At 42.0% G+C, this 14,755-nt stretch overlaps 1 protein-coding gene across 4 annotated transcripts in view; it reads right to left on the minus strand.

The window, feature by feature from the left end:
- The window catches only part of KALRN (kalirin RhoGEF kinase), a 450,273-nt gene that overhangs the window by 293,896 nt on the left and 141,622 nt on the right, over positions 1 to 14,755 (minus strand). For 3 of the 4 annotated variants that reach the window (XM_042877581.1, XM_042877574.1, XM_042877573.1), the window contains exon 2: positions 7,695 to 7,769. In XM_042877581.1, the coding sequence (XP_042733515.1) occupies positions 7,695 to 7,769 (75 nt within the window). Of the gene's footprint in view, positions 1 to 3,368; positions 3,448 to 7,694; positions 7,770 to 14,755 lie in introns of those variants that run through there. The other variant, XM_042877576.1, reaches the window with a different exon arrangement.

The following is a 14,755-nucleotide window of genomic DNA, read 5'->3' on the forward strand; positions in this document are numbered from 1 at the left end:
ATCAATATGTCCCATCTTCTGCTTCCCACTGGGCTCACAGACATGGGATGCAATAATCAAACATGTCATTATGTTTGCTAATTACAGTTATTAAATGCTAAAACAAACAGCTGATAATTCCTAATTGTTTTTCAAGGTGGGCTTTCATGGAGTTTGTTCTGATTTAGAGAGACAAACAGATGGCCTAGTTATTAGTGCTCTGGAAAAAGGAGTCTGAAAAACACATGTTCATCAGGGCAAAAAGTGCACTGAAAACAAATATTTAGCCATATATGTCTTGCATTCCTCCTACAAAATCCTTTGTTGACAGCGTTGCCCAGTCTTTCCACCTCACTTTCTTCTAGCTTGCATAGAAACGATCGCTAAATTCAGTATCTGGTCCCCAAAGTAGAATCACTTATTTTTTCTCCACAAATACTGCAGGATATACTCCAGTGATGTCATAAGGCATGATGAGCACTACTTCTACATATTAAAAGAAAACATTAAAGAAAACGCAGAAAATCTGAGAACAGGGGTAATATAACAGAGAACAAAAAACGTGGGCAGTTCTCAGTGACATACTGGAAACCACTTTTCTGGTCAAGACTTCAACTGAGAGCTAAGGGTTTCCAAACACAAGACTCCTGCCCTAGCAGCTGCCTGATATTTCTTACTTCAGTGGTGAGCCGAAATGCTTCTACCCATGGTGGCTCATGAAACTGACCTCAGGAAAGGAAAGATGTTGGCCAACCCAAATTTACTAATGTGCACTGTGGGTATGGGCCTTTCTAAGTCCTGTGAAACATCCATACCCTATAGCACACAAAAAAGTAAAATTCCAGCTCTGTAGAATCCTTTTTAGGAACGGAATACATATGTTCTCTTTAATGCAGACTTCTTGTGCACAACAGATAAGGACTTTATAGAGCTCTGTTGTAAAGCCTCATCACTCTGCTTATATCAACCATTCCACCTTGATGCTTTTCTGATTGTGTTTAACTATATTTAAGGTTATTCAAACTCTTTGCTTCCTTTTGCAAATATGCTCTTCATAAGCAGAAATTCACAAGAATTAACCAGAAAGACAAATACTCATACAAGTAACGGCTCTCAAGTACCTTGACTAAGATCCTACAACATATCAGCAATGGAGACAGAAGTAGAACACAGCACTTCTGGCATATGTTCAGGTGTCTGCTGCAGTTCAAATGGCTGTTTCATCTGACCCCTATCATATCACAGCATAGCAGATCATATGCTGATCAATCTTGGTGCTGCAGACTCTGCTGAGCCCATAAGTGACTTTCCAGAGAAACAGAAATACTCCTCAAAAGTTATTTGTGTCCAAAATATGGTGAAAAAATGAATGATAATGAAGAGAACGAGGAGAAAGAACAAGCTCAGCTGATGCCAGGCGGCTCTATAAAATGACAAGCAATATGCTCTGGACTTTTAAATCTAATTGACAGACTTCCTATGAAGGAAAGTATCAAGGAATTGATATCCAGACTTAAAATAATATTTATTTTCCTTTCTCTACCATAGCTGAGCTCTGAGAGAGTGTCTGCTACCAGACTTGTGAACAGAGTTCTGTGGTAAAACTTTTCCAGCATCAAGAGGCACTAATTTATTCTAAGGGTCTATATAGGATTATCTGTAAGACCACACTCAAATTCAGTTGATTTCAAAGCAGGTGATTATAGTGCAATAGTGAAGGAAAAGTAACTTCCCACAACATATCCATCTTGCAAATTAACTCAGCTGCAGTGCAGTCACCAGGATCTGATCCACTGGCATGTTCCTCTTTGCAGCATCCTATATCCCAGTATCAAGTATGAAGTATCAAGCATGAACCAAATCCCAATAGCAAACATCTGCAACATTGCATTAATGACTGAAGAAACAACGCTGTGTGTTCCCACCAGATCTTTTGGCAGAACAGATCAGAGAAGTGGCTGGAGATGGGATGCTCAGCACAGCCACTGGATGAACCCCTTTCTCACCTGATGGATTTGTTCCACTGCAATGGAAACTATGGGTGCATGGATTTGAAAAGACTTGTTTGGGCTTGTAGTGTACTTTTTCTTATTAATACAAGTATTTTGAGGTATTCTTTCATTTTAAATGATTGCTTGCCAACAAACTACTAGGAAAATTGATTCATTTCCCACTGAGGAAATTATTGCCCCAATAAAACAAAACGAAGGGCAAGTGAGATGTGTTACCGTAAAGGAAGAGCTTCTTTGTGTGGAAGATAAATCTTCCAGAGGAGCTTACTTCTTCCCCTGGAAGATGTGGATTTACTGTGAAGTATCTGGGGAGCAGAGAACCAACCTCTTCAACACTGTCCTTTACCTATGCAAATATTGATTCCTTTCAACACCCACACAAAGAAGTTCTAAGATTTTTTCCTCTCTATCACAGACGTGTTAAAGAATATCTGTATTGATTTAAAAAAGCAATGTAGAATCAAAATAAAATAAACTCCAAATCTGCCCCAAAAAATACCCCACTGCAAAACCTCTTCCTCCTGTAGAGAAAAACAAGGAACAAAAGAACTCATGGCCATGTCAGTCACACTGCTGACAGCAGCACATCATGAGCATCATTTTAGTACAGAGCAAGAAGCAAAGACAGGCTGCATTCACTCTGATCACACAGTATTTGTCTTCCTGGTTTGAGGTGAGGACAGAAACACAGCAGTGGCAAAGTTTCTCATGTCACATCAGCAAATTGAATAATTTAATGAATGGATTCAACACAACTGACTGCTAGGTTTGCCACGTCACAGCAGAGAAGTCCTCAGCAGCTACAGTCAAGTAGAGGCTCCTGCAAGCTAATGGAAGTTTGGGGGAAAGTTCAAAATATCAGGCTTAATAGTTGCTACGAGGAAGTCTTTTTCCTCTCTGGCTTAAGGAAGAAATTTGACCTAGAGTTGGAAAGCAGCATCAGACAAAAATGTTTCTGAAATGGCACATTTCAGAAGAATATTTCCACCTAAATTAGTCTATATTTTCCTACAAAGAGATACATTAAAAAACCAGCCATTTTCTAAGACAGAGGGGATACCCAGTTGTGAATTTCAGTGCTTCTTGTACATTAAAACTGATTCCTAAGGGAAAAATTAAAAAAAAAAAAAAAAACAACAAAAACAAACACAAAATAACACCATAAGCCTATGAACCAAAGTACTTTAACAGAAATAAGAATGTTTTCAGATGAGATGAGTCTTATCAGTGGGATACAAGTGCACACCTTACTGCAAAATTACAAAAACATTTGGTTGTTATCATATTAACTATCTCAGATGCTACAGTTGTCTCCCTATTTCTTTGTGTTGTTTAATAGACTCCCAAGCTGCATTTCTGCATAAGAACATCTCTTACCTGCCTGTGTAAATGAAGAAGAGACCTTTGCTGTGAAACATGTGGAGTTCACTGTGTCTTTTGGGAGTAGAAAGTCCTGTGAGCTGGAACAGGATGGGATGTATACAGATCTTCTTGCTTCATGGGCTTAGTTCCTTCCTCTTATTGTTATTTCAAAAGTCCTTATCACTAATTTAAAAGCTAAACCCACATGACTGGATGCAGGGACCCACGTGCTCTGTTCAAGGACGTGGTGAGGAGTCCAGTGTGTCTGGATTGCCCTCATAGTGTGATTTACATCCCATAAGTTCTTATGGGCCTTTTCAGATAAATACTGTGATTGGGTTGATTTTCTGTCTATTTTTGTAAGGGACTTGAACTGTTTTGTGTCTCCACGAGGCAACTATCTCTACTTTCACCCATGCTATAAGGAAATACATAAAGGAGAAATATCCCTGCTGTAAGGAGATGGTGGTGGATCTTGGTGAGTCAGGACAGTAAGTGTTTGCAATGACTACACACTTTCCACAGAAATCACTTCATGTAGTCCATTGCCATAGTTAAGACTTATAGAAAAAATAACTGCACCTAATTCTGCATACTAGTAATGTGTTATCTGTGTATCATCACAACTGTAAGTGAAATCAGAAATCCCACAGAACTTTTTGATTTCTTCTCTAATCTTAGGGTCCTGATGATGATAACTATACAGTCCCCATGGGTAAAGGCTCTTCTCTGTCCTCACAAATGACCTAACATCTTAAAAAGCAAAAGAAACAAAACCAACCTAAACAAACGTGCAGCCTCAGATCTCATAAAAAGACATGGAAAGTTTACAGTCTAAACTGCCTCATTTTCTTTTTCAAAGAAATATCTGTATCAATGCAGCAGCAAATTTTAGATGAAAGGATGATGAACTAAAACCACAAGGAGAATTCAATAGTCAAGGAATGTTATGTATTTCTAATAGCATATTTCCTCTCTTTGGAATTTCCCTTGATTCCAAGCTATGTCAGGGAATGGTATAAACAAGAAGATGTTTTTTTCTAACAAAATATAGAAGAATTGTTGATGCTACATTTGAAATTTCCACTCCAGAGGAAGAGGAGAACAGAAACTAATAAAATTTGAATCAAAACTATCTGTGCAAACACAAAATGTTTACATCATTCAAAATTTAAATATTTTGGTTAGTTCCATTCCCAATACAAATTCCAGTGTCCACATATCATCACTGGGGACCTCCTGAAACCTGGATCTGAACTCTTCCAGCATTCAGAGGGCCTTAGGATTGCATTTCTGGCACTAAGCAACCTGTTGGGACTTGAGACGTGGTTTTTGAGAGGGTCACTGTCTCCCCTTCTAACAGTCTTTACCTCAGAGCAAACTTTTCCCAGACTCCAGTCTCAGAAATTTGGATTCATCCCGCCAGCCTAAATTTAGCAAAACCTAATTGCAAAGTTGTCCTTTCATCTGATCTATTTACACTGAACTTCTCCCTCGGAAGGACCTTTTGGGAAATCTCTGTTTTCCCTTCAGGCTCAGATGTCACTGTGCCCCTATCACCAAATCACCAAATTATTACGCCCTTCTGCCTTTTGCTGCTGATTCTTCCATGCTCAACCATCCTCTCAGAAAGTGCTGGGAGAGATCCTGCAAACTCTTCTGGGTGGGATGTAAGGAAAGGGCAAATAGTTTCAGCATATCCCCCTGCATTAATGAACTAAAAATCTTTACACAGCCTAAGTGCATGAGAAGCTCCAACATTTAACATGTACCTCTCCCTCTCCTGAGGGTCTCATCCACTTCCTTCTATGCTGCACTGACAACAGAAAATCTGCTAGGAATATAATCAAGCAGCTGAACAGCACCCCAAGTTTAACCTTCCTTCCAAAGCAGCATCTGTGTTTCCCAGGAAAGGCTGAAGCCACAGCTTCCAAAATATCATTTTCACCACCTCTCACTGAAAAAAATCCACCAAAATAATCTACAACCTGTTTTATTTCCTTTCTTCTGTGCTCATCTCCTTCCCAGAATATAACAATCAGCCTTTGGCTTGTAGCTGGCTCCCTAATGGTTCCCAAAGCCATTCCATTGCTGGAAGTGACACAGTGAACCATACAGGCAAAGCCAAGATTTTATCAGGGTTTAGGCAACAAGCAGGTGGCCAAAGCCTCCTCCTGCCCCTAGCTTAATCTGCTGCAACAAGGCCACTGACGGAAGCAATTAGACTGTGATGGCTGGGATGTACTGTGACTGCTCAGTCTCTCTTCACACTTATTAGAGTTGGAATGGGATTTTCAGGTGCTATTTAGATATACAGACATATGAACTTTGCTTGAGTTCAGTCCAGTAGGGTCACTGGAAGAAGTCAAGAACCAATTCCAGGAAGAAAACTGTACCATTATCCATCCCTAAATCTTCCCTTGGCACAGTGATGCTGATGCAAAGCTCTGTGCCTGCCACTGGCTGAGCCAGCAAGGAGAAAGCACCAGCACTGAGCCCCAGGCATAATTCAGGCTGGGTGAATCTGTGCCCAGCTAATTAGAGCTGTATTTCAATTTGGAATTTAAGTGCACTTCTGCAAGCTTGAGAGTGGCCCTGAGGTTGCACAGTGGTGTGGGCAGGTGACCTGCCTGCTGTCCTCATGTTCTGCATGGTTAAAGTATGGGGTGTGCACAAAGCTGAAACACAGAGCAGTGCAGCTGTGCCATCCTGAGCTCATTTGTTCTCTGCCACTTCAAGGCTGAAAAGACAAGGTGGTGAGTTAGAGCAGATGAGAAAAGAAAAAAAAAAAAAACAACAAAAACATGCAACTGAAATGTTCAGCAGAATGCTTTGTGTACTGATAAATTCTGCTGGTGTAAGGACAAGATGAACTCCTTGACAACTTCACTGTTTTCTTATTGTTAAAATTAACTGTAGTGTAAAACTCTGAAGAAGACTCAATAAAACTCTGCTTTTCCTCCAGGAAGTCTGACTGCAAATGCAATGTGCTCGCAGACTCTGTGCTAACTACAGCTGGGAGATATATATATATATATATTTTCACAAAGTTCAGTAATTTGATTTTTCTTTTTGGCAAAATTTCTGTGATGTGCTCAAAGAATATTCTAGGAAGTTATTCCATTTTAATTAAACCTAGCAATCAGCTGAAGCACTCCAATTCTTGTCTTCATCTGCTTCCACCAGCCCTGGGAAAGTTGGAGCAGTTAAACTCTGTGCTGGAGGGTGATGCTGGGGCTACTGTAATACACTAGAGCCTCAGCACATTCTGTCTTCAAAGGCCCCAGATACCTGTTGCACATAGCCATTGCATTTGAATAGCTTGGAGAGCAGGTAGAAATGCTGGGGCTGTTGTCTAGTGAGCTGGGCCAGGAACAGGAATATTTTGAGCATGGTGAGTCTATGAGAACCTGCATCTGCTGCAGATCATGGTAAGAAAACCCTGAGGTGTGTTGGCACAGCTCATTCAGCCCTCCTCCACACATACAAGGCAAGTATGGACCAGAACAGCATGTAATGAGTTGATGGGTTGATGTGAGATGCCTTGGCTCTGAGATGAACTCAGGCACCATAAGGGAAGGGCTACATAAACAATACAGACAAGCTGTTCTTATTAAATATTCCATCTGAAGCCATCCTATCTTTTGCTTCTACAGAGCACCCAGTTCAGCTTCATGTCACAAGCAGATCTTCAGGTACACTGCTTTTATTATGACACCCCTCTCTTTGGAGCAGTGAAAGCAAAAAGGGAAGAGCAGGATAACTGCTTGATGCTAACTTTCTTCTTGCATTAGGCAAGATCACCAAAAGCTGATTGAATGGCTTGCCCTTGGCAAAAATGCTGGCACTGGAAATACTCACTTTTTATAACGCAGTTTGAATGACTTCATGCAAGTTTGCAATTGGTTCACGTGTTCTCTTCCCCTGTGAATATAGCATCAGTGGTACTTCTACTGCAGACTGGGATAGCAAGACAAACACTGATGATTCAAAGACCCTGAACTCAGGCTGGATCCCTGACCTGAACCATTCTGAGTCCTGAAACAGCCCAGGTCTGGGTTGGAGCTAAAAATCTGTATTTTATGCCTCCTGTCCTGCCCATTTACCTGTTTCTCAGAATATGAAGAAGACCACCATGGGCCAATTTCCTGCTCTCTGGGTGTTACTGGGTAGCCCTGTTCTGCATATAGCCCTTATTTTTTTTAGCAGAAGAGCTAATTTAAGTACTGCCATCCAAACATGAACCATATGGTGCACAAACAAACTTGTGCACCATAAGGACCAGCATGCAGCAGCCAGTGCTTGTGCTGGGATAGAGGGAACCAGGAAGGATGCGCTCACCTGATACGAAGGCCACTTTCTCCTTCAGTATAGGAAGGACATCAGCAGCTTTTAAGCCATCATTTCGGAATGAGCCTGCAAAAGAGGACAAGAAGGGTAGATCAGATGAAAGCATGTATTTCCTCCAAGTTTCATGTTTCTTAAAGTGAGTCTGGAAAAGTCTACAATTTACATAAAAGCACTAAGAGCTAGACCCTTACGGCTGATAAATTAATATCATTAGCATCAAAAGAGATATGCTTGTGAAATCAAAATACAGACAGTCAACTCATGTCAATTCATCAAATTTGAGAATTTCACTACTTCAAAAGTCCTGAAAGGTTAATAAAATGGAGGGAGATATAAAAAGGAGGAGAAATTGATGTAAACGCATTTAAGTAGGCTTTGGAACACAGTCCTAAGAGAATTTTTAGGGAGAATTTTGCATCAGAAAAGCACTTAGAATTTTAGTTGCTGAATTCTTTCTGTGTTCAAGTAAGCAAGACTTCACACACTCTGCATTAAAGAAATGAGACTTTGCTATTAACTTATCCTACTACACTGAGGGCTCAGTGCAACTTAAATCACTTTCCTACCTCTGTATATCTCACAGGCAATATACATGGAAACCAGGAGAAAGCTCTATGATTTTAAAAGATGATCACATCCAGAGCTGCAGGCGGACAGTTTGCTGCTAACAGCCCCAGTGCCCTGGCTGTGTGCAGGAGAGGCAAGGACAGACACCAGTGGGGATGGTGCCACCAGCAGACATTTTCAGCTTTCTCAGTATTCCCCAGGACAGGTGAAAATAGTAAAGGTGAAGGAATTGGAAAACTGAGCCCTCCTTCCTGAGGGAAGGGAATCCCTCAGGAAAACTGAGCCAGGGAATCCACAAAAGCTCTCCAAATCTGCAGAACTTCCCTCAGGATGAGGGGTTACATTCCCAAAGGTACAACAGCATCTGAAGCAATGCCCTGGCTCTGGGCAGAGTATGTGTTCACTCGAGCAGCAGCTCTGGAACTGCAGACCGGTCTGTGGCCAATGCCTTTAAGATGACTCTGGCTCCTGAAAAAAGTCACATGTTGGCAGCTGCATCTCAGAGCATGCTGTCAGGTTTTCCAGTAATGACTGGAAAAAGAGATACATGAACAGGAAAACCAGTGGCTGTAATGAAGGCTACAAAAGCAATGGTCTCCAGCATCTGTCTCCAGGAGGGCTGAGAACAGCAACAATGCATTACCCAGAACATAAGTTATTACAAACATATCCCTAATAATGCTCGGTTTCATCCTCACCGCCAGCTGTTTCTAATACAGTTGTTTTGTTTACTTGCGTGCTGGATCTGAAGCCATGTCTGCATAGCACCAGCTAATTTTTCCACAGAGCTCTGGATATACAGCCACCTAGCCAGTTTGTTCCTGGACACTGATGAAGGCATCCTGCCTGACACTGCTCTCCTGCCCTTACAAGGCTCAAGTCCCTCTGCAGTAGATGAACAGAGAAGGACAGATAGATGATGGAAGGGCAGGCTGGACATCTGGCACTTCATCCATGCACTGGTTTGCTGGTTCACCATTGTCATAATCGTGGATATATGCGACATTGTCCTTCCTGCTCTTTCACCTGCAGGTCTAACTGCTCTGTGAAGAAGCTAGAGTATTGCAATCAATTATTTACCAGAAGAGAATCAGAGGTGCAGATAGCACAGTGCCATATTTCAGCCAACTCACAGCATTTCACATCTTTGCCACATCCTGGCTTAGCATGCTGTCCCCACACAAGAAGAAAGCACACCATGCCTGCAGGAGTAGCTGACAGAAAAATGTATTCTTGGAAACTTGGAAACACTGAAAAATTTAAGAAATGCTTGCTCAGCACGGCTGAGTCATTTTTCAGGGCAGATCAACGTTGCAAATGCACAGCTCATCTCCTAGCAGGGATTCCCTGTGCAGCAGAAGCATCTCACAGTTTTAGGTGAGATGCTGTAATGAGAAGCCAGCTGGGCAAGATGGGAAGCTTAAGGCACGTTTCTACATCAAATGCAGCAAACCAATAAAAGAAAATTTTTCTTTTTTTCCCTGCACAAATGCCCCAGATGCCCAGGGAACTTGCTGCTGCAGGACATGCAGGTCAGCAGCTCAAAGGGCTTCCCCAGTGGGCCACAGATCTGCAAACAGCAAACAACTCCAGGGAACTGTAAAGATTAAGAAAACAAACAAGAGTTTTGGAAAGAATATAAGCCTTCAGTCTTTGGAGTGGAAGCCAAATGCTAACTCCTGGAGTGAAATATAAATTATCCCTGAAAGGAGTCTCACAGGATTTAGGATTTCTTTCTCTATTTCTTTCTCTAAGCAGAGGTCAGAAGCCTCTGTTGGAGATACTGTCTTGGGCTACATGGACCCTTGGTCTGATCCGGAGTTGCTCTTCCTAGAAAAGCTTTAACTGTGATCTGAAAAAATGCAGTGTGCTTTTGGCTTCAAATAAAGATCAGCTGCAGGAAATATGGAAATACTTTCTATACTGAAAAACGTATGCGTAGGCTAGAAGAAGGCCTCCTGTCAGAGCACTGCATGGGGCTTAATCACTTGGCTCCTGTTGCCTTCAGCAGGAGTTGTTCATCCTAAGTCCTATGCAACGTTTCACGAAAGCCCACATTCTCATAGTTCTCAGAACAGATTTGACTATTTAAAAAGTTTGGCATGCAGTTTCTTTAACCAAACAAAACTGAACTCCTTAGGCTAAACTCACCCCTTGAGGAGCTCCACTGGAGTCCAAGAGGCAACACAGTAGGATTAATCCGGTCCATATTGATTCTTTCTTCTTCCCTTAATAAAGGTCTCTCCTATATGTCTCTTTTTTCTTTCATTTTTTCTCAAATTTTATATCCTGGGCTTATCACAGCCTATTTGCCTTCCTACCTCTCTTCTTCCCCCACCAAGCCCCAGTGGACTTAATTTTTTGTTTGAAGTACAGTAGCTTCTTGCCTTTCTACAGTGTGCAAACAGAAGAGACGTCTCATGTGAGCAGAGAGAGGCAGAACAAAGGAGACTTTATTGTTCCCACTGTAGTCTTTGCAAATGGAGACAGAGAGAATTGACTTGTCCAGTGTCAGACAGAAAGTTTGTGCAGAGCTCAACCCTCATTTCCCCAGTGCTTCCCCAGTGCTTTGTTCACACAACTATCCCTTTGTTTCCTGGCAGAATATCATCCTCCTTTTTCCTTGTCTTAATACTTTTTGCTTCCTTCTCCAGTCTTTCTCTCTCCATTATTCCTTCTTTCTGCTTTTTGGTCAAATATTTACCTTTTTTTCATATGCGCTAAGCTCTCTTTAACCCCTACCTTCTCTTCTAGCATGCTATTGTCTGTCCCCACAGGGCTGTGAGCCTTCCTAGCTGGGTCTCTCTGAGCTCCCACAAGCCATGCACAGGGGCTTAGCTGAGGGCTACTAGGTCCTTAGCCACTGGGATTTCACTGGCTGAGGCTGATTGGTTCAGAGGCAGCGAGGCCACAGCATGGCACAGCATTCTGTTGAATAGAGCAACATGTGCTTCAGACTTGTATTTTTGCACCATCTGGCAGAGACAAATGGGCCTGGACACTGCATCTGCCAATAGCTCTTCTGTGGATGACAGCCTGATCCTTGATGTGAAGAAAGAACATTTCTGTGCCCTGAGTTCCCCATGAGCCTGCCAGGCTCCCCTGCCTTCCTTCCCCACTGCAGGCAGCAGAAAGATTTGACTTCCCAGAGGAAGGAAGGAGTGAACTGTATTGAACTGAATCTAAAGGCAGCACCAGCTAGAAAGAAAGCAATATTAATTTGTAAAAATCATTTACAACTATTATAGATCATCCTAGAGCTATAAACTTCACCAACAAAGGTTATTATTCTCCATATTAAATAATAAACAGTAATACCTGGCCTCACAGGAAGCATTTACTTTCTGGGACTGCAGGTCAGACTGGACAGTCCTCCCTCATCTGGACAGATTAGCAAAAGCTAACAGACACTGTAGTTATTACCAGTGGAAGCATGGCTGGCATTGCCTATGCTCTTCACCCCATGTAGAGCCAAATCTAAAGCTCACTTTCAGCTCTGCAATGGAAACACCAACAATCCCTGGAACCTTCACAGACTTCTGAAGGCTCTCTTGCTGCATAACTGAAGAGCTATGCGGCAATTGAGCTTGTGCTTAGTTAAGTCTACTTATTTCTGCATGTGTGACTATGCATAAATGCAGCACGGTAGACAGAAAGGTGTGGAAAGCACCTAATAGGAATGTTACTGAGGATCCAACCATAAAATCTGATCTCCAGTACTCCTATTAGGGTTGTGTGGAGTAAATATTTCATGCCCCCACTGTGCAGACTGACACAGATCCATGCCATAACTTTGCTTTCCAGGTGACCCCCTGACAAGTTGCAAGAACCATGGAAACCAAAGAGATGGCCTCCATAGAAGACTCATAGCATTGCACCAGGTGCCAAACACTTTATCACAGCTGAGAGGAAAGTTATATTCAATATATTGCTGCACTTATTCTAAAAGGAAAAGATGAATGCTGTTTTTATATGTAATATGCAGGCTCAGTCCAAGAATAATATTATTTTCTCCATGTTTCCTTATTCAGTCCTTCCTTCTATTAATCACACATTGCCACTGCTTGCTAGAACATCCTTCTGGTCACGGCCATTGGACAGTGATGCTTTGGGCTTTCTCTGCTTCCAAACTTTGCCAATGCTTGTCACAGTTCCAGCAGCTTTTCTGTCCTTTGTACATCAGCAAGTCAGTCCCTCTGATTTCCCGCTGCTCAAAAGCTCACACAAGGAGAGTTGCTTCGAGCACAGCTCCTTTCCCTGCCGCCAACAGTGTGAGAGTCAGGGCTGGGTTTCAAGGGAGATTGCTAATTGCTGAGATTGTTATTCCTTCCACGAGGTACTTGGCAGCACCAAGCCTCCCAGCGCAGCCTTTGAATGTCCACACATTTGAACAGTAGCCTCAGCTTGAAAGCACGCCAAAGAATAGGCAAAGCTTCAATAAAGGTACAGCTCCTTGAAGCAAACATGCAAGTTCATTAGCGTCTGCGCACATGTGGTGTCTAATAAGCTGAATTCAGTATCAGAAGCCTAAAACACCACACCTTGTGCAACCCACCTAAGCCAACAGCCTTCTCATACATGGCTCAATATTGTTCAAAACATCAGAAGGATATCAAATTAATGCACAGCCTGTGACAGAGGCTGAGTTTCATCTCCATCCATAGGAGATTTTATTCATTTCGCTTTAAACAAACACTGATAGAGATGCTAAGGGAACTCAGTGACCGTGAGTCAATCTCTTATGCATTTCCTTTTTATTTTCATCAGGATATGGGGATCAGGCTGAGATCTTTCAGTTCCTAGCCTTAGAAAATAATTAGACATTATAGGTAGCCCTGCGGATAGCACCTCTGACTGCTAGTCAAAAGACTTGGCTCTATTGCTCTATTTGTACTTCTGCTCCTGAATTGCTTTGTGATCCTGAACAAGCTGTTTTAACTGTGCTAGGTCTTGGTTTTCACATCTACAAAAGGGTGATAATGACTGCTCACATTAGTAAAGCACAGTCATGTCCACAGACCTCAAAAATACCTTCAAATCATGAATTAATTTTGTCTCACAAAACCTTTTTGTGGCAGGGAATTGTTCCAGTCTGCTTTTATAAATAGGCAAAATGAGGCACCAGTAATAGGAAATGCTCTGGTGAATGCAAATGGACTTCTTGGGGAGGAAAGGGAGATATTAAGAGAATTGGAAAAGAATAGGTCATCCAACGCTAAATTTTGTGTATTAAGCACATGAAGAACAAATTTGCTCTCCAAGAGGAAAATGATCATATTCAGCACCTTGAGCTTTTAGTTATTAAGGATCTTCCTGCAGGTTGTGGTATGGTCCAGTAACCACCCAGATGCAAGTCTTTTACAGCCTCAATAAAGAGCTATGGGCCATTTGTAATCTGAAGTTGCATTATAAGCGTGGCCATGGTTTCTACCCAAGCCTAGTGAGCATGAATATTTTCTTTTCATTTCACTCCCCTCTCAATTACAATTGGATTCCTTATGGAAACATTCCTCAGAATTTTATAATCCAATAAAAAGTTTAAACCCGCACACAGATTCCTAGAGGAAGGATGCAAGTCCCCCATGAAATTTTAGAGGCTGGGTACACAGGGTCTCATCCTCTATTAAATTCTGGAGGTCAGAACAATTTCCTTTAGCTAGCGCTGGTTTAGTTGACAGGCTGTTTCCAAAACAGCAGAGCATCAGCTAGCACCTGTAACCTGTCATCTGTCCCCCTAAAAGCTTTGCTCTCGGGTCCTGGCTGTCCCCAGCCGCCAGCAACTTCTCAGGGAAAAAACAATAAAATATCTAATTATGTACAACATTCAGGAGGCACTTTGCTGAAACGCCAGCCATACAAAGGGACCATATGCCAGTGCCTCAAGTGTGCTTTGCAAACATCTGCCTCTCAGGGGGATTTCACGTCAGACCGAAAGAAAGCAACTTTAATTAGAGGCCAATTGAGATCCTTGTCCCAAGGCTTGTGATTTCCCTAAAAAATTATTAAATAAAAAAAAAACAAAACAGAAAAAACACAAAGCAATTATATTTGCCCCATGCTTAAAAACAATCTGTATGTTTTCTCTTTGAATAGAGAGCACTGTCTTTAATTTTGCTTGCACGGTTCTGTGTTCCAAACACACACAGAGGCTGATAAAGTGCCCACTGCCTACAGCAAGGAACCCTGCCCAGGAGGAGCAGTTGCATCTTGTGCAAGTGTCAAGGGGGACTTTGAACTGGTCATTGCAGCTCATCCAACATTCACAAGCTAACACCTCACTACTAATTAGGCTTGCTTCTCCCTCACCTGCCTTCAAATCCCATCTGATCAGATAGATGCCTTTCTTTGGTCCTTCTTTCTCTCTTTTTGCATAGAGCTGATGATACAGCGTCTTTCTCTAAAGCTGATTTAAAAAGAAGAGAGAAAGAACAAAATAAAAACCAAAACCTGCAACTCACAGAGGAGCTTTCTCTTCTCACACAGTT

This window comes from Lagopus leucura, unplaced genomic scaffold (assembly GCF_019238085.1).
Source record: "Lagopus leucura isolate 7727_CA_CO unplaced genomic scaffold, USGS_WTPT01 Super-Scaffold_100019, whole genome shotgun sequence".
Lineage (NCBI taxonomy): Eukaryota > Metazoa > Chordata > Aves > Galliformes > Phasianidae > Lagopus > Lagopus leucura.